Source organism: Abramis brama (genome assembly GCF_963993115.1).
Source record: "Abramis brama genome assembly, chromosome: 22".
NCBI lineage: Eukaryota > Metazoa > Chordata > Actinopteri > Cypriniformes > Leuciscidae > Abramis > Abramis brama.
The window spans coordinates 31680267-31705711 of record NC_139984.1 but is presented as its reverse complement, the minus strand read 5'-3'; the positions used below and the strand labels follow the sequence as shown (position 1 = coordinate 31705711).

The following is a 25445-nucleotide window of genomic DNA, read 5'->3' as shown; positions in this document are numbered from 1 at the left end:
CTCCTCATCTTCATCATCTTCAGTGGCATCAATTTATATAACAACTGTTCCTCTGAAGGAGACTATATTAAAGAATAACAAACTTTTGTCAGACTGGATGTTTGAAAACTAAGAAAGATTTTTTTTTTTAATTACATAAAACACACGTCACCCCCCACATTGAATTTGGATCACAAGAATGTTGTATATACGGTATATTATTTGATGTTTGCATGTGTGAACTAGTATTTACTTGTATTTTATAAGGTGTTTTTATTACATTAAGGTGTTTTAATGAGTGTGTATTGCAGGGAATTAAGCTGCATTTTCTAAATTCTGATTGGCAGTTGAGAGTTTGAGAGTTACCATGACGACTGCATCCTCAGACAACACAGAGCAGCGCTTCAATAACACTCGTCTCTCTCACACTCATTTAAAGCTAAAGGTTAGTAAAAAATCATCACATTTCAGAGGAAAAAACTGTTACTCAAATGCTTTAACGTCTAACTATTGCATTTCAAGTGAATGTTCATTTTATTAATCATTTTAGTATAGTTATGTCAAAGAGAAGTCTGATAGTGTATCATCTAACTTAAGTTACCTGAGATCAGTCTGCTGCTGTGTGAAAGAGTCTGAAACATTTATTTATATGTATATTTATGTATGATAATACTTAAGTTACACTTTAGTCCAATTCTCATTGTTAAATATGCATTAGCATGTATATTCCTATGATATTGTCTGTTTATTAGGATTTATAAAGCACATAATAATATTTTTTATGGAAGACCATATTCTACATCCCATAATCCTACCCAATACCTTACTAACTATTAATAAGCAGTAATTAGGAGTTTGTTGAGACGAAAGTCGTAGTTAATAGTTAGTTAAAAGTGAGAAGTCTTGTAAACTGGTCTAACTTGTGCATTTCCCCTTCAAAAACCTGAAATTCAAATAAATCCTCGTCCATAAAGCCATCAAAACAAGATCATTTTATGTTTGGAGTTGAAATAATACAACGCCACACATAACCGGAGCTGAATTGGAAAGAGAGTTCACACAGTCCCAAACACTTTTCCTTTACTATTGCTGTATGAGCCGTGGATCTCAGATACAGTGAGATATGTGGGATTTATGTCACTTGGAGAAGAAATATTTTCTCAGCTACTTTTGAAGGGCCGTCAGTGGAGAAATACATAATATTCTTTGAGTATTAGTATTATCAAAACTGCTCTCTTACTTCTCTTCATTGTTTTGTCAGTCATGGCGTCCTCCGCTGATCACAGGACTCACAACACTGTTCCTATAGAGGAGGAGAGTCGAGAGAAGAAGGTAAAGAGATGCAAACTAAACTCCTTAAACACAGTTTAAAATGCAGTTTTCCTATGTTGATGTTGGTGCAGGTAATTTTGAAGGGCTCGTAACTTTTATTTCAGCCAGTTTGATTGGACAAGCGATGCAAGATGAGTCTTGAAATTGTGTTTTGCAGAAAATAAAGATATATACATTTTAAATTTGTATATATGCCAAAAGTTAATTTTGTCAACTTTCAAGAGTACACAGCTTACTGTGAACTTTTACATGAACTAAAAGCCACCAAACAAAATGTTGAAGTCATTAAATGGTTTTCAAAATAATTATTCAAATGACTAATATTGAATTAATATGAAATTAATATGGAATCTATAACGTTACCTGTGTGTTTCTCTGTGTGTCTCATCAGCTGTTTCAGACACAGACAGAGGTTTATCAGATGATCCAGGACAGAATGAAGAAGATTCAAGAGATCCAGAACTCAGTAGAGCTGAGAAAAGTGAGTGGAAGTAAAAAAAAATGCTACATTAATATTTCATTATTACATTTCAATCTGCTTATTAAGGTTCTCAATTAAATACATTAAAATAACTTTTAAGTGACATGAGGCCAGTAGATGATGAGAGATTATATATATATATATATATATATATTTTTGGTAAACTATTCCTTTAAACATGTTAATACATAATAACCCTTAAGGAAAATAATTTCATTCAAGTGTGCTATTAGTATACTTCTCTTAAACTAAAATAAGAAAGTATACTTTCAGTCTACTTTTATGTAGGCTACTTCTCAGAATATAACTAAAATTGCAAGTAAACAACTTATACTGACAGAAAAGTGTATTTGGCCAATATTTGTACTCAATCTCTTGATGGAGATATACTTAAAACTATATTAAGTATTCCAAGTATACTTGGCTTGTAGTCGTGTTTACTCTTTCGATTGAGTATCCTATCCAAATAGTTTTACATACTGTAATAAAAACTTAAATTGTTTGAAAATATTGATTTATAAAGAAAAAGTTCCTTATTCTGAGTATTGGTAGTGTCCACAGGAAATCTACTTTACTCTTTCCCCGTCACTGACTTCACTGTTATACGGTAGGGGGCGCTATTAGGCATCTTCTGAAAGAGTACTGAATCTCCTGATCAAAACACAGGTGAAGAAGAAGCAGAATCAAGCGATAGAAGATTTTTTTACGCAAATGTAAAATAACGGTATCATCAAACATTAAACAGCATATAATTCAAAACTGCCCAACGTTATCGAATGAAATGTCGAATCCATGAAGAGGAAACGACTGAAGCTTTGACGGTGTTGATGGACTCGATCCACTCCATCTGTGTTTTCATCATCGTTCTGAATCTCATCCGGAAAAAGTCTTCGGAGAAAATACAATTTTCTCAGCTTTTTGTTTAAAATGTTGCTTTTCAAAGTAAATAAATTAATAAACTTTCAAGTGTTGATAAAAAAAAGGATGCATGACGCTAGAATAAAATGTTTTTAAAATGGAAAGAGTTGAAGTAAAGTTAAAGATATATTTCAAGTATAAAAAATGAATGGGAACATAGTACTATACTTAAAAGTGCACAAATAATTGATAAATATTGAACTATAAGTATGATGTTACAGTATGTTCACTTAAAGAAACCTTACATGTATACTTGCGGTATACAACTACAAAACTAGTAGTTTACTGATACTTCAAAGTGTACTTTTATAAACTAAAAAAATTTGCTACAAGTATTTGTCCTATAAGTATACCTATAAGTTCACTTGTAGTATAGTTGCAGTACAAATAAAAAACTTAGTTTTAAACTAGTTCAGACGAGACCAGTTTGGCAAGTTACTTTGGTTTATTAAACGGTATGGTTCCTTATGGGGTTCTTGCTTCATAATTAATGACATACAGAGCTTTAGCATTAACCCCCCCATGGAAACATCAGCTTGAGTGATATACAGATGATTAAGACAGTTTAGTAATGTCTTTAAAGCAAAACAGTTTTAACAGACATAGCAGTAAATCCCTGGACGTCTATACTGTAGCTTGGCTATGAGGATGAGTGTCTCTTGGCGATGATGTCCGTGACCCCTTTGGAAACCTTGATAATCTGAAACAAAGACGACGACAGCCAGAAGGTGCACAGAAATAAGCTTGATACTTATAGTGGTGAGGGCGGGAGGGTTGCGAGCAGTTTGAGCAAGCTTACCGAGCAGTGATGCCACGTATATATCCACCCGGTCTAATGGGAGAATGGTAGTGGTTGGAGCGATTTGACCGCTGACCCCAAACTATGCCTACGTGTCCTGTCTGAACTAACGCTGCGCTCGATTTGTGCTCAAAGTTTACTACTGTTACACTTAAAGTATACTTAAAAAGTATACTTTTATACACTAAAGAGTGGGTCAATTTAGTCCCAAGTAGTTTTAAAACAGTACACTTACAAGTATACTTCTAGTACATAGATATTAGTATACTTACTACGTAAAGTATACTTGAAATATACTTTAACTTTACTTAAGTATACTTAATAAAATTAACTTGAAGTATACTTATTTTTGTAGGGTAAATTAATCTGCTCATTTGTTTTATAGAAAAACACAGATAAAGAGAGATCCGCCAGTGTTGAGATCTTCACTGATCTGATCCACTCCATTGAGAGATGTCAGTCTGATCAGCTGAAGATGATGGAGGAACAGCAGAAAGCAGCAGAGAAACAGGCTGAAGATCTCATTAAAGAGCTGCATCAGGAAATCACTGAGCTGAAGAGGAGAAACACTGAGCTGGAGCAGCTCTCACACACTGACGATCATCTCCATCTCATACAGGTCTGTCAACATCTGTCATTATGTACAATATTACAGGACCGGTCTTTCTAAATTAAACAGAACGAAACAGTAATAATGTCAAAATTGAAAAAATAACAATAATAAAATAATTGTCTCTCCTGCTGTAGATGAGCTCATCCCTGGACAGTCGTCCACACACCAAGAACTGGACTGAGATCAGGATTGACTCTGATGTGAATGCGAACTCTCTGTATAGAGCCCTGACTCATCTGAAGAAAACTCAAGAGACACTGAATGAAAAGCTCAATCAAACTGGTATGTCAATTTTAAATACAGTCGAGATAAAGTTCAGAGTGAGGAAGAAGGCTGAGCCGGCTTACTGAGGCTCGTGCTTTTTATTATTTCCACAAATGAAACTAAATCAAAACGTGTGCTCTCTGCGCTCTCAACAAACTTGTGAACAAAGTGACAGCAGTTTCTCAAGCAGTATCACAAGTTCAAACAGCACGAGTCCTCAGTCCAGGTTCTCTCATAACTTCCCGTTTCCCTTTGACTCTTATCCGGTCTCTCCGCATCAATTACTGCAACAAGACACAGGTGTTTGTCATTTTGCACTTGACCTACTTACTCACTGCTCATCTCCCGACTCTCTCTCCCGCTGCAGACCTCAGTGAACCACGCGCCCCTCGCCACATACCCCCACTGCCCGACTCAGGCCCCACATTCCTGGATAGGAATCTGTACCCCCGGCCTGTGGACCACCCTAAATTTAAAGGGCTGTAATGCCAGACACCAACGGGTGATCCATGCGTTGGTATACTTCATGCGTTGGAGCCACTGCAAGGGTGCATGGTCCAAACAGAGGGAGAATTTCATCCTAGGAGATAATAGCGGAGGGCCATCTACGGGCCATCTAATTGTTAAAGCTGTACTTCATCTCTCTCTCTTTGAGAGCTTGTTACTGATGTACAGCACCGGCCTCTCCCTCTATCTCCTGCAACAGGACCGCTCTAAGCCCTCTGTCCGACGAATCAGTCAGGAGGAGAAAAATCAGGAGAATGTAATACGGCCCGCCACACAGAGCAGCCTTTACTTGGTTGAAAGCCTACTGACACTGATCCGTCCACTGGAGCGGATCTGGTGCTTCCTTTTAATCAAGCCAGTCAGCGGCTGGTGAGGTCTGGATTAGGCACAAACCTTCTGTAATATCCCACCAGCCCCTGGAACTGCCTCACCTCCTGTTTGGTCTTGGGTCTCAGACAGGTTGCAACTGCTGCAGTCTTACTAATTTGGGGACACACCTGTCCATGACCCAAGTGGAAGCCCAGATACCTGACCTCCACACAGCTAACCACACACTTCTTCTGGTTGACCATCAGGCCGGCCACCCTTAGCACTCTCAGGACAGCATGCAGATGCTCCATATGACCAATTACTGTAGGATTATTCTATTACATGTCTAGAATCGCCTCTAATTCAGTCTAAACCACCTTTTTTGTGTGTTCAGGTGGACGATATGGCCGGCTGCGTACCACCACGCCCGGCTCAATCTCAATATGGTGCTGAATCAGGTTCATTTGACCAGGCAGGGGCAAGAACACGTCTGCAAATTCGACTTGCAACCTGGCTACATCAGTGAGCTGCAAGGGCGAGAGGTGATCTCCTCCTGGGGAAAGAGCAAGAGATTGGATTTTGGTGATCACTTCTGGCTTGAGATCTTCCTCCCCTCCATCACTGGCATCACTGACTCCGCCTCACTCCATTTTTTAAGGAGGCTGATGTGATATATTTGACGTGCCCTGCTCCTGTCTGTTCAACTAACCTCATAATTGAGATTGGGGTTAGGGTTAGGGTGTTCCTCACTGTGTGACCTCAAAGAGTCCTTGATACTTGACAAGTAATTTGGAACTAGATGTAGGGAGCAATACAAGTACTTTATCTCCCGGTGAAAATTAACGCAGTCTGGTTCCCAGCCGACACTGTTTGTCCTGGGCCTGTAACAAATTCTCCATAGAGAGCTGCCCCAAAGTGTGGTGTTTTAATCTCAGGTCCAGCATTTACTGAATTTAGTTTCTGCTATCGGAAGGTCCGTCCTTCAGAGTTTCTCTCAGGACGTCCAGCAGGCTTGCAGGACCTTGCGCACAGTGAACAAGAGTGAACAACAATTTTTGGCGTCTTCATGAACACACTTTTGAATCATGGTTTTCAATGTGCAGTTAAATCGTTCCACAAAACCATCTGTTTGTGGGCGGAAAAACGAATTGATGTAATGCCCAAATAAACACGTATAGTTTGTGTAATGTCCGTGACATGAATGCCGTGCCCTAATCAGTGAGAATCTCTTTTGGGATTCCCACTCAGGAGATTAAACAAAACAGTGTGTCCACTGCGCTTTTTGCAGAAATGCTGCGGAGTGCAACTGTCTCTGTGTGTCGTGTTATTGTGTTGTCCATACCAATTCTCTTGAAGGGGACCTGCATTAGAGGAAGAGGGCGCAAAGGCGCTTTTAGAGAGGCACCACTTGCGCACATTCTCGTGAAAAATCGGGTCGTGAGATGATTTAGTGTCGCTGACTGCCCTAAATGTCCTGCCATAGGATTACAGTAAGCCGCCTGGAAAAGCATTTCTCAATGGTATTCGGATACTAAAAATTGGGTAGTGTCTTGCTTTGTCTGAGCCTCTTGGGTCACTCGATACAACCTATTAGTGTTGTCAAAAGACCCGGTACTTCGGTACCAAGTCGGTACTAAAAAAATGTAAACGTCACGGTACCAAGTTTTCTTATGTACCGGTGGTACCGAGGACCCGTTCAAACCCGGTTCCTTGATGCGCATGCATGCACGCATGCACTGAGCGCGTGCAGTTGCGCGTCCTCTTTATTAAAGCGCTGAGACATGGCGACCGGCGGTGCTGCTGATGTGGTGGCTGTAAATCCACTTGTTGATAAGAAAGGAGGAAAGAGACACATATGGAAATATTTTGGATTAGGCTAATGCCACGCTTGTGGAAAGGAGAAACTTGTCGATCTCCGAATGCAACATTACATGCAGTCTATGGTTACATGAGGAGATTAAAGATGGAAAGCTTCTTTAAGAGAGTAAAGAAGATTAGTTCCATATAAATTCACGGATAATTAGTTTTTTTGCCGTTAGTGAAAATCAATATTGACCTTGTATTTGAAAAAGGATCCTCATATAAAAACAATACTAAAATTCAGAGTAAGTTCATTCGCATACGGAGATCGACTATTTTTGAAGCGGTGCCATCTGCGCTCTCCATGATGACGAGGAAGTATCAGCAAAGAATTTATTGATGTCTAGCCCTTTGGTACCGAAATTGGTACCGAGAACCGTGGATTTTCACTGGTATTCGAATCAGGGTCCCCACCTCCATTACTGGACACCTGTCAATACAATGTCCCGGGTCCCCTTAACACCAACAGGACGGGCTATACCTCCCTGCCGCCGTAGTGGCAGAAAGTGGGTCAAGGTATTGATGTGGAGAGAGAGGAGGAATGGAAGCTGACGCTTTGCCAGCACTGGCCACCCTTGCCCCCCTTGGCTGGTATATTCTGGCCAGCTGGAGGTTCATGAGCCTGACCACCCAACCCTTTGGGATGGGGCTCGAGGAGGGACATTCAAACGGGACCTAGGGAAAGGGACAAGTCTAGAGGAAGGGAGAGAGGGAGAAATCATAGGGGAGGTGTGTGTGTGTGTGTGAGATAGAGAGAGAGAGAGAGAGAGATGGCAAGGATTCACCAACCCTGGGGCCCGCCACAATCTGGTACTCCTCAGTCCAGTCTCTCTCATTTACTTCCCGTTTCCCAGTGGCTCCTATCCGGTCTTTCCATGCCAATTACGGCAACAATACACAGGTGTTTGTCATTTTGCAATTGACCAGGTTACCACTACTCTCCCGACTCTCTCTCCCGCTGCAGACCTCGCTGAACCACGCGCCCCTTCGCCACAACAGTGTATAGATTTTTTTTTTTTGTCAGTAACTAAGAAAATATTATTTTCACGGAATATTCTGGGTTAAATCTATGTCATGCTGGTGATCAGAAGAAACTATATGTAGTTTGTAAAGGATCATTGTAAATATAATCATTAAACAACTAACCCTGTCATATATAAACTTTAACTCATGACCATTTAAAGCAGTTTTGCTTGAAATACTAGAACAGAATGTGTAACTATCTGTATACAAACTATAATGACACATTTTACTGAATTGTTAATAATAGAGCTTTGATAAAAAATACAAGCTTCAAATTTCTTTACTTAAATCCTCATTATGTTTTTCCCATAGACTCCTATTGTAAGTATATTTACTGTAAACTAGGGCTGTCAAAAGATTAATCGCGATTAATCGCATCCAAAATAAAACTTTGTGTTTACATAATATATGTGTGTGTACTGTGTATAATTATTTTGTATATATAAATACACACACATGCTTGTATATATTTAAGAAAAATGTGTAATTTATATATAAAAAATTATATTTATATATAATATAAATTATATATAAATATATATACAGTATATGTATGCAAATATTTCTTAAATATATACAAGCATGTGTGTGTATTTATATATACAAAATAATTATACACAGTACACACACATATATTATGTAAACACAAACTTTTATTTTGGATGCGATTAATCGCGGTTAATCTTTTGACAGCCCTACTGTAAACTCATTTTGCATTTCATTTTACAAACAAAGGGGCGAGCAACATTTACATGCCACTGATGCTGCCAGTAGAGAGAAACTCACTGTTAACCTGAAACTATTGCTATAAATAATCCATCATTATATTGTCATCTGTGTCCACAGGGTTGAAGTTTGTGCAGAAGTTTGCAGGTACAGTGTGATTGATGCAATTTTCTTCAATACACTCACAATACTTTGTTAATCAGTATTATATGCTGTACATATGAAATGTCTGATCTCTCTCAGTGGATGTGACTCTGGATCCTGATACAGCAGATCCATATCTCATACTGTCTGATGATGGAAAACAAGTCAGTTGTGGAGGCATTAAGCAGGACGTTCCAGAAAACCCAAAGCTATTTGATGAGGATTGTGTTCTGGCAAAGCAGGGATTCAGTTCAGGGAGATTTTACTATGAGGTGCAGGTGAAGGGAAAGACTGAGTGGGGTTTAGGAGTGATCAGAGAATCCATTGACAGGAAGGAGGAGACTGAGAGTTTCCTGAGTCCTGAGAATGGATACTGGATTCTGGTGCAGATTAATGAGGATCTAAATGTAGTTTGTGATAATCCACCGGTTATGTTCCCTCAGAGAGTGAAACCTGAGAAGGTTGGTGTGTTTGTGGATTATGAGGAGGGTCTGGTCTCTTTTTATGACGTGGAGTCCAGATCTCATATCTACTCTTTCACTGGTCAGACTTTCACTGACAAACTCTATCCATTTTTTAGCCCAGGCGATAATGCTGAAGTTGAAAACTCAAACCCACTGATCATCACTCCTGTCAGATGAAATGAAAAAAAAAACAGAAAAAAAAAACAAAACCTTGAATTCTGAAAAGATTAACTATGGATGTGCTGTTTAAAAAATAAAAGTATATTTTACTTACAATTATAAAGAAAATGTAAATGTTATAGACAAAATGTGTATAAGAGCAAACTAAAACAAGACCTATAATAAAATATTATAGTTATATGCACATTTGAATGGCTGATTTATTATGAGTCTATATTTCTAGTCAAGACAATGACTTCCTTGCTTTTCTCAGTCATTATTACTTTGCTTTTTTATCTACTATAAAATTTGATATGATTAAATATATATGTTGAATTTCTACATAATATGCTAAATTTCCAGTGTTTCTCCATGTTACTTTGTAAGGAAATCTCTGAAGCCATTTTCTCTCTCTCCTCTCCAGCTTTGGTTTATATTGTAATGACTGCATCATCTGAAAGTGTTCAATTCTATAACTGATATGTCTTGTAAACCAAAAAACTTTCTAATTGTTATGCAAATACACATGGGAGAACAATGAATATCTGCTCACATAAACATTACAACAGACAGGATATAATTTAAACATGGAGGATCTTTATTGTTGAAATACATTAATTGTGAATGAAAATACTGAATTATTATTCAATGCAGATGACCCTTAAATCTAGTACATATTCTTCAAGAGAAGCGAGAGCATTAGAAGGCTTCACAATGACAGTGTTTTTCACTTTGCTTTGACCACAATATCAGCAAATCCGTGCACCTGAGTGAGCAGACGGCAGTCCATCGATGCCAGGAGCTTCTGAGAGCCGGAGACGGTGGGAACAAACTTCTCCATCAGTGTAACCGTCGCAAGCTTCTCCACATCACTGACAGACACAAAGACAATATCAGCTCTCTGGAAGCTTCACTCTTTAAATATCATATTTAATGCAGTACAATTTATGTTTTGAAGCAAATCTAAAGTGCATGAAGCGTCACAGCTGAAATTAAACTGCTGTTAAACACTTACCCATACGGGATCTTTCTGACGCTCTGCATTCCCAATCCCTCTATACGGAACAAAACGTTCCTCAACACTTGTGACAGCGGGTTCTGGAACGTGATCTTGACCGTCAACTCTTTACCCACCACAGCGCCCTCTAGAGGCTGAAACAAACAAACACAATCAACAGATGTAGAGATTATTTTTGTGATGAACTGAATTCACCTGTAGTGTTTGTATTCAAGTAAAAGCAAAGCTGAAACACTTTTATAAATAGACAGAAATTAGGGACACAAAACATGGAAATCATTTTTGTTCTAAAACAACTTTTTAGTCTGTTTTTAACTGAGCATCACTATACAAAGTTTACTTTCTCGCCTCCATAACTCTCAAATCTCATTCACACTTGTGTATAATTCAAATATGGTGCCTTTAAATGTGCTGCACCAGCTTGAGCATCTACACTAAACGAAATGGATTCTCACATGTGACATAACTGAACACACACATGGCCATTTGAATATGCAAAATAGAAAATGAGATATGAGATCTAAGATATAGAGAATAAATGTTGAGTATGTTCCTCAGTTGAGCATTATATGACTTCAGAAGTGGAATATAGTGTGCAAGTCAGAATATAGTGCACTACTATTATGATACTTTACAGTAACGTAATCTAATTGCAACCAAAATGTAACATCACGAAACAGAAAAACATGTTGTGCTTGTTACACGTGACAAATAAAGACTAGTGTCTCATTGGCTTACAGTGATAATGAGGTCTGGTGTGCGCAGTCTGAAGTTGAACTGTGTGGCCAGAATCTGTTTGGTCTGATTGACCCGTCCGGTGACCGTGAGCATCAGAGCGCCCTGATCCACCAGATGATTCATGTACTCCTTATACAGCAGAGTCCAGGGAATAGTCTTGGCTGAAGGGAGACGAGGGAACATGGCATTAATGACAACAATAAAACAACTGTGTGTCATTTTGCTCTGTAGTTTTGGAGCAGACTGCCTGTGTTATGAAAGTAATTAAAACATTTATAAAATGCCTCATTTATACAGTATATATATATATATATCCTCATATTCCTGAAATTCCATGGATTTCATCCGACATGAAAAGTCAGGAACAAACTGGGATTTTTAAAGGTAGAAAATGTAATGAAAATGTTAATATGCGTGTTCAACTGAAGAGCTTTCATGCAGTTTTTGTGCTCATATTCCAGTAATGGACTGAACATTAGTAATTAATGGACTGAACATTTATAAGGCAAACAATGCTTTTTGGGCCATTATATTTTTTTCGCTCTCAAAAATGAATGCAAATTTTATGTTGCACTTAGCAGTTTTTATTTTATTTTTCCCCCTCTGAACTTTTTCATAATTGTGGCTCAGAATGTCTGAGTTAATCGTTGCATTTGTTAAAAACCACTTGATGATGAGGCCTGATTTGCAGTCGGTGTTCAAATTCATCCCAAAAAGGTTCAGTGGGGTTCAGTTCAGACCATATAATGCTTACTTTCAAATGGAATTTTAAATAGATATTTCTGTACGTGAACAGCATCTTGATCACTTCGATTGGCCTAAGATTTATGGATCTTGATTAGCTAAATGTTGCATTAATTTCCCTTAAATTTAAGGAGTTTAAAAGTCAAACTCCACTCACTCTCTAGCGGTTTGAGGTCGACATGAATCTGGTCCTTCTTCACGGTGGCTTTCAGCACTCCAGTGTAGTACATGACCAGCACCTCATACAGCAGACTGGCCGTGCGCTGCTTTGAGCCCTTGTTCTTCAGGACGATGGAGAGTTTGGCGTCTTCACCGATACGAGGTCCTTCCCCGACCATGACGATCTCAATGCTCACGTCGTTGTCGGTGGGTAATGGGTACAGAGTCGGCTTGGAGCCGAAGCGACTGGCCGTTTCCACAGCAATGCGTTCCTCCACCGAACCTGAGAGGCAGGAAGATAAAGGGAGGGAATGAGGAGTGTGAGTTGCTGCATTTTATTTAAGAGTTGGAGTATTAGCTCGGTTCCAAATGCTAGATTAAGGAAAATAGTATAACGTTGTGGTATAACGAGCACACTCGCACCCTCAAGAAAGCAGCCAGAAGAAATGGAGCGCAGCTGGAAGAAGACAAGAGGTTTCTCGCATTTCGTGGAAGGAAAGTGTTATTGCATGCAGAAAGGCCTTAAAAACTGCTAGATGATCTTACTTTTTGACTCTCTTAGAAGAGAACGAACAGTACCATAGGTATTTATTTGATTCAGTGGCCTCAACTTCAGACGTTCCCAAACAGCACAGCAGTAATGAATTTATGAATTTCTTTACGTGCTAGATGAGGAAATTACAACCATGCAACCCTCTACTACAGTATCACACATCAGACGTTGTGTTATAGACCCCCTGATGAACAGTTTCATTCAATCTTTACTATAGGAGATTGAAGAATTGTCTAAACTAAATCATCAAAATCCACAACATGTATGTTAGACCCTATACCTACTAAGCAACTGAAAGAGAAGCTTCCCGAAGTTATAGATCCTCTTCTTAATATTATTAATTATTCATTGTCATTAGGATACGTAGTGAAATCTTTTAAGCTGGCTGAATGTTATTAAACCTCTCATTTAAAAAACGCAACTTGATCCTAAAGAATTAGTATATTACAGTCCGATCTCTAATCTACCTTTACTTTCAAAGATACTAGAAAAGGCAGTATCCTCACAACTATGTTCCTTTTTAGAAAGAAAGTTCAAAGTTCAAAACGCAGCAGCTCGAGTTCTTACCAGAACCAGGAAGTATGACCATATTAGCCCGGTTCTGTCAAAACTGCATTGGCTCCCTATTAAACATTGTATACATTTTAAAATCTTGCTAATTACTTACAAAGCACTAAATGGTTTAGCTCCGCAGTACTTGAGTGAGCTCTTAACACATTATAGTCCTTCACGTCTATTGCGATCTCTTTAACCTGGCATTCACATAACACATTATCAATTTCTATTAATCAAATCAGTTATATGATGGTTAGGCTGCAAAAAATTAGGGCAACCGAAACCGGGAACACTTCCTATAACACCCAATATATTAGTTACAGCGTAAGAAGAATGACATCTATTCTTATATTAGTCTGTCTGTCTCAATCTTATCCTGAGGTTACTGTAGTCAGCCGGATCGCAGCCCTGAATGTCAGCAGACACCGTGTCTACTATACTATCCCCTGTGAAGGCCTTGTCGACATGACAGCCACCGGCACAGATTATTCGCAGAGACCACAAGAACCAGACAGGTCCTCCGCACAGACCCTATGGCCAGCTTCGGCTACATACAGGTGCGAGTATCGAATCTGAGTTCATGCTTGAAACAAGATCTGCCCGCGGGGTCAGAAAAATGATCTTGTTTTCACTTTTAATTAAGTATTTTTCTGACCCCACTGACAGACTTTTTTCTTGTTTTAAGCATAAAATCAAGAAATCAAGAATTATAACTAGTAGTTTTCCTTCTCAAGTAAACATATCTTCATTCAAGAATTTTTAGATAAGTAATAGAAAACGAGAAAACAATGCTGAGAAAGAATTTTAATTAAATTTTGTTTATTTTTATTTTATTATTACTTATATTTAATTTCAATCTTTTGTTATGCATTCTCATTTTAATTTTTATCTTTTTTATTGTTATTATAAAGTGAGTCTCATCTTCAATCCAGGTATTTTGGCATTTAATCTGTTTTTATGTAAAGTACTGTGCTTGTCAAGTACTGTGCTTTGTATTGTAAAGTACTTTATATAATATGCATAGTTATGAATATGAATATTAAATATAAATATGCATGGAAATGGGTTATTATTTTAGAGTTTACTGCTATTAAAGATGCATGATAATAAGGAAACATGTGTCTATGATTCCTTAAAATGCTTTACAGGAAGGTAGACTGGGGTTTTGGACATAGATGCATTAGTTTTGTTACCTTCTGGGTATTTGTAGAGGTGTGTGATGTCCACGCGCTCCTCTGATCCCACAGCTTTGGTACTGATGCGCTGGCCGATGGAGTTCTTCTCCACGCTGACCTGACTGAAACTTCCATCGGGTTTCTTCTGCCAGTAGATCCTATCACTGTTCACCTGAGACACAGTGAAATGAGTTCAGTGGATGTTTTGACTCAGAGATAAAATTGAGTACAATGCTCAAAATGAATCATCAGATCAGCAAATGAGGGTAAAACAAGGCAAAGGCTTCACCTCGGCAAAGACGAACGGCGTGTCGAATTTCAGGTTGACTTGTCCGTTGCGGACGGCGGAGACGGGCGTGGGGCCACAGCGGTACGAACCCTGGCTGGGCTCCTGAGGGGTCGCGTCCACCACCTGCCACCCGCCGTAACCCGCCGGCAGGTCCGGGCGGGCCATCCACGACTCGTTCCACACGTGGAAGTTCCTACACAGGAACAGAGCTTATTGGCAGTCGGCAATTCACACAAATATAGTCAAATAAAATAGGACCTGAATCTAAAATGTACAAATTAAGTCATCAGCTGAAAATGCAAAAAAGTCACACAAAAAAAATCCTAAATTTATATTTATAAACTAAATAAACAACTAAATAAATGCAAAAAATATATATAAAAAATAAATATTTTTAATTTAAATTAAATGGAAACTGAATTAATTTCCCATAAATCACAACTAGCTATTTTTAATTCTAAAGGGTTAAACATTAAATCTAAGTTTTATATTAGATACTTGTTCATATAAAATATCTATTACTTTTAAAATAAAATAAAATAAAAATTAAATTTCTTTGGAACAGCTCTAAATACAGTTCAAAACCCCTGATTTTATATTGATAAACACTAAATAAACATCAATATAAATGCAATATATATGAAATTAAACTTTTTTTAAATTTAATTTAAATCAAAGCTAAATTTTATTTTAAATTAAACAAGCTATTTTTCATTCTATAGTTTATATATTAGAAATAGATTTTAGTAGATCATTGTTCATGTAAAATATCTATTACTTCTCAAAATATAAAAAAAAATATATAAAAAATTTGCTTTTAATGCTTAAAATAAAAGTCATGGGACGCAAAAATGTCTGATATTCGTGGATAGTGTCAGTAATGATCACTTCTATTTAAGAAAATTTAAAAAACATAGCCTAAATTATTTTTTTTTTAAATGACACATACGGTAATTATTAAATAACACTGATGACATTAATGCCAATGATGAAAGGAACATGATGTGATATTGATTGATGGATGGTTGTTTTTATCATACCAGACAGAATCGTTGGTCTTGTCTTTAATTAATTCCATCTTTTCATCAATGTAAATGTCAGTGGTCAAGGAGAGATCGGTGTCGTGGGCGGAGCTGAAGTTGGTCACACAACGAGTCGGGATCCCGAGACATCTCAGCACTGAGAGAGAAACAGGAAGAGAAGTGCATTACAAACACAGAACGGAGTACAAGCTGCAGACACAATGGTGAAGTTCTATTAAACTTTCCAAGGTTAGTTATATTTATAGCGCCCCCTTGAGGACTGACGGTTATCACAACAATCACACGCTGGCCAATCATTCTCGTCTGATTTGCATACACATACAGCGTTCAGTCTTTTAGAAGATGTTTTTATGCATTATTTCATTGCATATTATCAAATGCAAATGATTTATGTCACAGAAACACAACGTACCAGAGTTCGTGACTCCAGCGTAGACCCAGCACTGGGCGAACTTCACGGGTTTTCCTCCACTCTTGTAATACTGTTTGAGAATGTCTCCGCTCCCGCTCCAGGCGGTGGGAGTCGTCCCGCCTGCATAGCTGTCCGACCAATTACCCATCAGCACTCCTTGGTCGTCATTAGAGTTCATCTGTCACAGAGAAGAGGAGGAGACCTTTTTAAAACAGGTGCTTTTTAGTTGTGGAATTGGGCATCTTCAAGCGGTTTCTGAGAAACGCTGTTGAAAGTGGATTGGATCGAGCACCACAACAAACTTGTAGCCAATCAGCAGTAAGGGGGCGTGTCCTCTCACGAGGGGGGAGGTGCCTGTGCTTTAGAGTGTTTGTGAATTTGGGGGGCGGAGCTATCATGATAGGGGCGTGTTTGTTTTGGTGATTTCAAATATCGACAGCGTTCTTCAGCGTTTCTGGGTTTTTAAAAATAAAATTATACTTATATTCAGCAAGGACGCATTCAATTTATCAAAAGTGACAGTAAAGACATTTATAATGTTATAAAATATTCTATTTCAAACAAATGCTGTTCTTTTGAGCATTCTATTCATCAAAGAAAATGAATGTTCAATCCTGAAAAATAAAATGCATCACTGTTTCCACAGAAATTTGATCAGCACAACTGTTTTCAACATTGATAATAATCATAAATGTTTCTTGAGCATCAAGTCATCATATTAGAGTGATTTCTGAAGGATCATGTGACACTGAAGACTGGAGTAATGATGCTGAAAATTCATCTTTGATCACAGGAATAAATTACACTTTACTATATATTCACATAGAAAACAGTTATTTTAAATTGGAAAAATAATCGAACCCACCCCGAAAGTTTTAAATGTACTATATATGTATAATATCACTGTAATATTTGTTGAAACCATAACTTTCCTCAGTTGTTTAGACAGTTTATGAATGCATGATGTCCATGTGTTGTGAATGAGACTCACCAGAGCAGAAATCATCCTGGACACGATCACCGGGTCTCTCCATTCGGTCATAGCGACCCGACTCCTCGCCGCCATCAGGAACAGACACGCTTCCAGGACATCCTGCTCAAACTGATGAAACACACATTTCACTACAAAATCATATAATAATATTTTCTTCTAGATCTGCTGTAGAGCCGAAACAAACTCTGATTATTTTCATGTTATCTCTGTAAAGCTGCTTTGAAACAATCTGTATTGTAAAAATTGCTATGTAAATAAAGGTGACTTGACTTGACTCCACAAAATCATAATAATTATCATAATAATAGCAACAACAATCTGAATAATAATGTCAATAATAGTAATGGAAATAATAATATAAATACTAATGTAAATAATAATCATAGCAATAGTAGTAATAATAATAATAATGTAAATACTACTAATAATAATGTAAATAATACAATAATAATACAAATTTAAATAATGTAATAATGCTAATCATAGAAATAATAATAATAATAATAATAATAATAATAATAATAATAATAATAATAATATTTAAATACTACTACTAAAATTAATAATATTAATAATAACTTAATTAATGCTAATAATAGCAAAAAAGGCAATAATAATAATAATAATAATGTGGAAATAAGAATAAGAATACAATAATAATATCAATAATAGTAAATAATAATAAACACAATAATAATAATAATAATAATAATAATAATAATAATATCAATACAAGTAATAGCAATAGCAAAAAATAATAAAAATCACTTAAAATATAATAATAATAATAGCAATATTACTACTACTACTAATAATAATAATGTAAATAATAATAATAATGTAAATAATAATAATAAAGGAGAATAATAAAAGCAATTGAAAATATTATAATATTAACAATAATATAAGTAATAAATAGTAATAATAATAATAATAATAATAATAATAATAATAATAATTACAGCCGTAATAATAGTAGTAATAGTAATAACAGCAATAATAATAATAATAATAATAGTAATAATAATAATAGTCACTCTATATAATAGAATTGTTTCACACCTGGGCATAATTCCATGTTCTGGCTCCAATTTGCTGCTCGGTTCCGTAATAAATTCTGCCCATGCTGTTGAGAACATACTCTTTTCTTTCCGCCTCGTTACTCAGATACACAGAATCATCTGAGGAAAGACAGGTGTAGGTACAGTAGTGTTACTCCAGTGCTGTAAATGAAGCCAGAATGAGTGTGTTGGGCCCGTACCTTCACACCAGGGGTTGAAGAGCAGGAACAGGTCGTTCGGGGCGCAGGGGAACAACAGCTTCCCCTTCGGAGAGAAGGACACGACGGTGATCTTGTAGCGGCCGATGGAGGCGCTCGCCAGGGTGTTCACAGACACACGGACACGGTTGTCCTTCTGCTCCACGATCTTCATCTCCCAGCCGTTGTCTTCCAGCACGTCGACTAGCGGAACAGAGATGCGGATCCCAGTCGTGACGACAGAACCTGAGGAAGAGAACCGAGACGTGGAAGAGTTAAAGATCAAGCTTTGATCCGTCAGTGACTAATGCATTTATTCAGCAAGGATGCATTAAAGGGTTAGTTCATGCAAACATGAAAATTAGCCCATGATTTACTCACCCTCAAGTCATCCTAGGTGTATGTGACATTCTTCTTTCAGACGAATACAGTTATATTAAAAAGGAGTTATATTAAAACATGTCCTGGCTCTTCCAAGCTTTATAATGTCAGTGAATGGGTGTATATTTTTTTCCATAAAAGCGCATCCCTCATCATAAAAGTGCTCCACACTGCTCTGGGGGGTTAATAAAGGCCTTCTGAAGCGAAGCGATGCGTTTGTGTAAGAAAAATATCCATATTTAAAACTTTATCGACTAAAATAACTAACTTCTGGCAGACGGCCGTACGCAAGTTGACTTACACTACAAGAGCAACACTTGACGATGTATGACGTAGAAGTAGGAGTAGTGTAAGCTTTGACGCCTCTCGCGGTTCAAACAAACAAACTCAAGCTCCTCCCACATTTCTCTTTAAAAATTGTCGTTTTAGACTCTAATTCGTGACTGGTGTTTTGTTTTGCTCTTTCCTCTGCTCTTCCGCGTTCGTCATTACATCGTGCGTCAGGTCAAGTGTTACTCTTTGGCGTAAGTCAACCTGCGTATGGCCGTCTGCCAGAAGCTAGTTATTTTAGTCGATAAAGTTTTAAATATGGATATTTTTCTTACACAAACGACGAAAGGCCTTTATTAACCCCCCAGAGCAGTGTGGAGCACTTTAATGATGGATAGATGCATGTTGATGGACTTTTCAAAAAACATACAGCCATTCACTGCCATTATAAAGCTGGGAAGAGCCAGGACATTGTTTAATATAACTCTGATTGTATTCGTCTGAAAGAAGAATGTCATATACACCTAGGATGGCTTGAGGGTGAGTTAATCATGGGCTAATTTTAATTTTTGGCTGAACTATCCCTTTAATGATCAAGCTTTGATCCGTCAGTGACTAATGCAGTTATTCAGCAAGGACGCATTCAATTGATTAAAGGTTAGAGTAAAGACATTTATAATGTTACAAAAGATTCTATTTCAAATAAATGCTGTTCTTTTAGAACTTTCTGTTCATCAAAGGATCCCGAAAAATTAAATGTATCACGGTTTCCACAAGAATATGAAGCAGCAGCACAGCTGTTTTCAACACTGATAATAATAACCATAAATGTTTCGTGAGCAGCACTGATTAATAAAGAAGCAGCAGGATTAGAGGGATTAGATGCCATCATAACTAGTCCTGGCCCGAAACCAACCACTTCATGACTCACATCCATCAGGATCCAGATACAAGTGTGATGAATAGATTCATCTGTCAGCGGAATAAAGAGAACTGAACTAACTGTCAGAATGTCTGGACTTCTTTCTCTCTTTGTTATACACTTAATTATCAGTCAATCAATGAAAATGCATCAGACTCCGGCTGTGATTTCCGTAGCCGCTGCATGTGTTTTACGAGTGACGGCTGAGTACACGCCGACTTTTTGTGACTTTATCTTATTCCCCGTATCCACCAGAGTTAGATAAGTCCACACATACCCTTCTCATCTCCGTACGTGCCGTAACTCTGTCTGACGCACCCACCGCTAGCCTAGCTTAGCACAAAGACTGGAGGTAAACGGCTCCAGCTAGCATACTGCTCCCAATAAGTGACAAAATAACGCCAACATTTTCCTATTTACATGTTGTGATTTGTATAGTCACAGTGTGTACAAATAACAAGGTCACATGAGACACAGCCATCTTCTAACCGTACACATACTGGGAACTATATTCTCAGAAGGCGAAGCACTGTTACTTCTGCGGAGTGATTTACTCCAACTCTGAGCGAACTCTCTGCTCCTCACCACGGGGCTTCTCAGGCACTGCGAGCAAATCACTCCGCCCAAGTAGCAGTGCTTCGCCCTCTTTGCACACTATACGCCTATACGGTTAGAAGATGGCTGTGTCTCATGTGACCTTGTTATTCGTACACGCTGTGACTATACAAATCACAACATGTAAATAGGAAAATGTTGGCGTTATTTTGTCACTTATTGGGAGCAGTATGCTAGCTGGAGCCATTTACCTCCAGTCTTTGTGCTAAGCTAGGCTAGCGGTGGGTGCGTCAGACAGAGTTACGGCACGCACGGAGATGAGAAGGGTATGTATGGACTTATCTAACTCTGGGGGATACGGTGAATAAGCTAAAGTCCCAAAAAGTCGGAGTGTTCCTTTAAATGCACCGGATTATCGGATTCTGACATCTAATATTTACTGATTCTGATTTAACTCAGATTTCCATCATATTCAGATATTGATTGGGATTATTTTCCTGATGCTGATTCTGGTTCTTCTGTTACTGGTTTTAATGGTGTCTCTGATTCTAGATGTGAGATAATTGTCGTTCAACACCTCTTTTGATTCGATTATGTAAAGTCAGAGGTGTGTTCACTGTGAATGAGACAGATGTATTACAGTAATGGAGAAAGCATGAACAAAACTCAAAACAAACAGTAAGAGGGATCCAGACAAGTCTGGGCATGAGTGTGTCATCTGAAGAGATGTGTGTGTCTTTAGCATGTGTCAGATTAGGATAAGCACAGATATGAAGTGAGATGGAACTGAAAAATAATGACTGTTGTCAAACAGGTTTATCCTTCCCTCACACTCTGTAACACATCTTTCCCTCGCGGGTCAAAATGTCCAGAAAGCAAATATATAAGCAATATTTCTTCTATTTTTTAATGCTTTTTTTTTTTTTTTACCTTTAAATTACTAGATTTAATCAATAAATAATAAATAAATAGTAATTTAAGCACATTTCTCACATTCTTTCAACTTAAATTCAAAATAACTTACAATTTCATGCATAACCCTTTTAATTCAGCTCTAAATATCTTACACTGTGAGTCTTTGTCGACCTCTTGTGGAAGAATAATAATATAACATGATATTTCATGACTCTTGCCACTAGATGGCCTGTTCCGCTGGGTCCGAAAGTCAGTTTCACTTCAGATACACATGTAGACATTATCAAATATTTATAATGTATTTATAATGTTTTAGCATTTTTAGTTTGAATTCTAAGAATTTTTAGGTTTTTCTATGTGAACTGAAGGATTCCTCGCATTCAATTCATTCCTATGAGGGTCAAATCGACCTGAGAGGGAAGGATGTGTTACTTTTTAAAATTTCAACCACAAAACTCCTCGAATCCATTAAATTATATATTTGTGTGTGTATTTGTGGTTCAAGTGACAAAAGTCCTAAGGTCTTGGTCTGAGGAACACTAAAGTTTTTAAAAAATGAGTGTATGTGAGAATGTGTGTGTGTGTGAGAATGCCCCTTGAGAAGGATTGAGTCAAACACACTCACTCAGCTGCAGTTGCAGGTTGTCTGATCAGCGTGTGTGTGTGAGAGTGTGTGTGTGTGTGTGTGTGTGTGTGTGTGTGTGTGTGTGTGTGACACTCACTCAGCTGCAGTTGCAGGTTGTCTGATCTGCGGTTGAAGGGTCTGGAGAGCTCGATCCACATCTGGAAGGTCTGTCCTCTGCGGATGATCAGGTTGTCGCTGAAGTAAGAGTCTGTGTGATGCTCGCGTCGGTTCGGCCCGTCTCTGGACTTCAGGAGGTCCACGGAGCGCACCATCAGAAGCGTGTCTGAGGAACAGAGAGCGTTAGATCAGCAGATACAGTCAGACCACAGGAGTAACTGAAGTACTCCTCCTCCTCCTCCTCCTCCTCCTCACCTGAATCAGCAGGTCTAGCAGACGCGGGTCCAGATGTTGGTGTGGATGACGCAGGTCCAGATGTTGGTGTGGATGACGCAGGTCCAGATGTTGGTGTGGTCGTAGGCACATTTGCACTGGGACCTCTGGTAGTGTTGGGCACTGAGCTCGACATTTCTACAGGTAGGCTGAAAAATCAAGAGAAAAAACCCTAAATATTTTATGAAAATAGATTTTCATAAATAATTAAACAAACAAATAAATAAATAAATATTAAAACAATTAATAAATAAATGCAATTCTAATAAATACGTAAATAAATAAATAAATACATGAACAAGTAATAAAATAAATAAATAAATTAAATATGAATAAATTAAATATGAATAAATTAAATATAAATAAATTAAAATTCTAATAAATTATTAGATTAATAAATTATATATATATATATATATATATATATATATACACACATTTAGATTATATATTTAGATACATTTAGATTACATTTTTATATATATATATATAAAATACATAAAGAAATAAATTCATGAACAAATAAAACAAATACATAAATACAATATATATATATTGTATTTATGTATTTGATATATATATAATCAAATAAAAGTTAAATAAAATATAAATAAACATTAAATAAAATAAATACAATTCTAATACATAAATAAAATATTAACATATTAAATAAATGTACTAAATTATTTAATAATATTTATACACATGCATACATGTATAAATAATTATTAATACACATCTTTCTATTTAATTCCAGGTTTACATTATTTTGATCTTGAATCATCAAATAGTAACGTCACATACACTAACAGAGAAAAGTTTGGATGTACTTTAATTAATTTATGTTCATTGAGATTTTAAAAATGTTTTCTGTGTCTGCCTTTCTTCTGTCGACATGATGTGTTCTCTGTTATGGATCTGAATGTCTTACAATATAAATTAAACATTATTACTGTTATTTTGATTTAATTAAGTTTAATTTAGTTGACAACATGAATATTTTGAGTCTTCATCACTATCAAAAAATGTGTGTGTGTTTGTGTGTGTGTGTGTGTGTGTGTGTGTGTGTGTAACACTGTTAAATTACTAAAACAGATCAATATTTAGTTTTCATTGACACATCATGGCACAGCCTACTGACCAATATTTTGCCGTCATGTTTGTCTATTAAACTGATCCAGGGATTAATGAGTTCTGTGTCGTCAGTGACTATTTTAATGAGCGATTATAAAACTATTATCCAGAGTTTCTGGCTCGTCTGACAGCGTCTCCTCCCACGCTAAACGTCCAGTCATTATCATAGTTCTTCACAAAAGACTCGCAACAAAGACGCCACTTACACTCACACACACACACACACCTGCATAACAACTCATTAAACATCATGACATCATCATCATGTGTAAAGCAATGCCACTGATCATGCAAAAACATGTTTTACAATAACTTTCATTCTTAAATAATAATTAGGCCTAGGTCTCAAATTAATGCATATTTAAGTATAATGCATATATGAAAATATATGAATCAAAGTTTAATGATATTTCGAATTATCCTGTTTTAAAGCATGTTATAAACACCCAAACAACTTTAAATGGCAACATGAACATATACTTTAATGCAATACTGGAGCCACATATATTTTCAATTCTATTAAGCGTAATGTTTATCATCATAAAGTGTAATAGTGATGCAGTATTGATGGAAGAGTGTTACCTGTGTCTCTGACGGAGCGGCTGCTGAGTGTGTGTGTGTGTGTGTGTTGATGAACTCAGGGAATGTTGGGCTCTTATTTAAACGAGTCGCCACTCCTCCTTCTTCATGACACTTACAGTCACAGATGAAATACAGGACATCTCTTCCTCCTCTTAATCAACAGGAAATATTCCCGGAAAATCAAATCACGGTGAATCACGGATCAGCGGCTTAAAATCTGTGAATCAAGGCAATTAATTAAGCAATTCAAATTAAACATGAATATGAGTGTCTGCTAAATGAGTGCAAGTTGAATTATTATTATTATTTATTATTATTATTATTATTGACTTCTGAAAGCTTATAAATTAGTACAAATTAAAATAAATTAAATACCAATAAATTAAATACATTTTTAATAAGTAAATATGATTCTAATAAAGGAATAAAATTCAAATAAATACTAAATAATTTATTAAATTAAAATAAATACATAAAATATAAATAAGTATTAAATAAGATAAATAAATACAACTCTAATAAATAAAATTCAGATAAATAAATAATAAATTAGTAAATAAAAAAATACAATTCTAATAAATAAAGGTAAAAAATAAACTAAGTATTAAATAAAATTCAAATATATAAAATGTATTAAAATTATATGGCATTTATTTATTTAAATAAACATTAAATAAAATGAATAAACACATTATTATAATAAATAAATGCAATATAAATCAATACATGTTTTATTTATCAAATTATTTATTATTTAAATTCCACATGCATTATATTTTGATCTCGAGTCATCAAACACACGCTTCACACACACTAACAGGGGAAAGTTTGGACGTACTTGTTCCAAAATTTGTTTTGAAACGTTTCATAAAGTATAAAAACTGTGGCACGCTCAAAACATTCACCAACAATCTGCAGTTTATGATGGACAAACGCATCCTCCGCATACTTTCCCGAGTTTTGACCCAAAAGTCACTGAACTAAACTACAAAAATACAAGGTGTGTCCCATTTCAGTTCCTTCTGCATTCTTCATGGCCCTGCAGAAAGCCACAGGACAGACTGAACTCCAGGCATGCGGAGGATGAGCTCGTTCAACTGAACACGAGAAATGCTGGATGTTCTGAAAGTGCAACATTTACACTTTATGTGCAAA

At 36.7% G+C, this 25445-nt stretch overlaps 2 protein-coding genes across 5 annotated transcripts in view; one reads left to right on the top strand and one right to left on the bottom strand.

Annotated features, from left to right (window-relative positions):
- Positions 1–1370: 1370 nt before the first annotated feature.
- LOC311073182 (E3 ubiquitin-protein ligase TRIM39-like) lies at positions 1371–9658 on the top strand (the record flags this gene model as incomplete). Its single annotated transcript, XM_084098663.1, has 6 exons — positions 1371–1382; positions 1703–1792; positions 3895–4128; positions 4257–4404; positions 8932–8958; positions 9055–9658. The coding sequence occupies 6 exons, from the start codon at positions 1371–1373 to the stop codon at positions 9594–9596; spliced, it is 1053 nt and encodes a 350-aa protein (XP_083954789.1). The 3' UTR covers positions 9597–9658.
- A 498-nt stretch (positions 9659–10156) lies between these two features.
- The window catches only part of LOC311073554 (AP-1 complex subunit sigma-2), a 61020-nt gene continuing 45731 nt past the window's right edge, over positions 10157–25445 (bottom strand). Inside the window, exons 1-14 of one of the 4 annotated variants that reach the window (XM_084099405.1) lie at positions 24291–24338; positions 22557–22746; positions 22282–22467; positions 18520–18762; positions 18321–18439; positions 17256–17366; positions 16265–16442; positions 15850–15988; positions 14810–15002; positions 14539–14692; positions 12236–12520; positions 11335–11495; positions 10594–10730; positions 10157–10450 (exon numbers count right to left, since the gene is read on the bottom strand). In XM_084099405.1, the coding sequence (XP_083955531.1) occupies positions 10306–10450; positions 10594–10730; positions 11335–11495; positions 12236–12520; positions 14539–14692; positions 14810–15002; positions 15850–15988; positions 16265–16442; positions 17256–17366; positions 18321–18439; positions 18520–18762; positions 22282–22467; positions 22557–22710 (2205 nt within the window). In that variant the 5' untranslated portion in view covers positions 22711–22746; positions 24291–24338 and the 3' untranslated portion in view covers positions 10157–10305. Of the gene's footprint in view, positions 10451–10593; positions 10731–11334; positions 11496–12235; positions 12521–14538; positions 14693–14809; positions 15003–15849; positions 15989–16264; positions 16443–17255; positions 17367–18320; positions 18440–18519; positions 18763–22281; positions 22468–22556; positions 22747–24290; positions 24339–24415; positions 24508–25445 lie in introns of those variants that run through there. The other 3 variants (XM_084099402.1, XM_084099406.1, XM_084099404.1) reach the window with 3 other exon arrangements.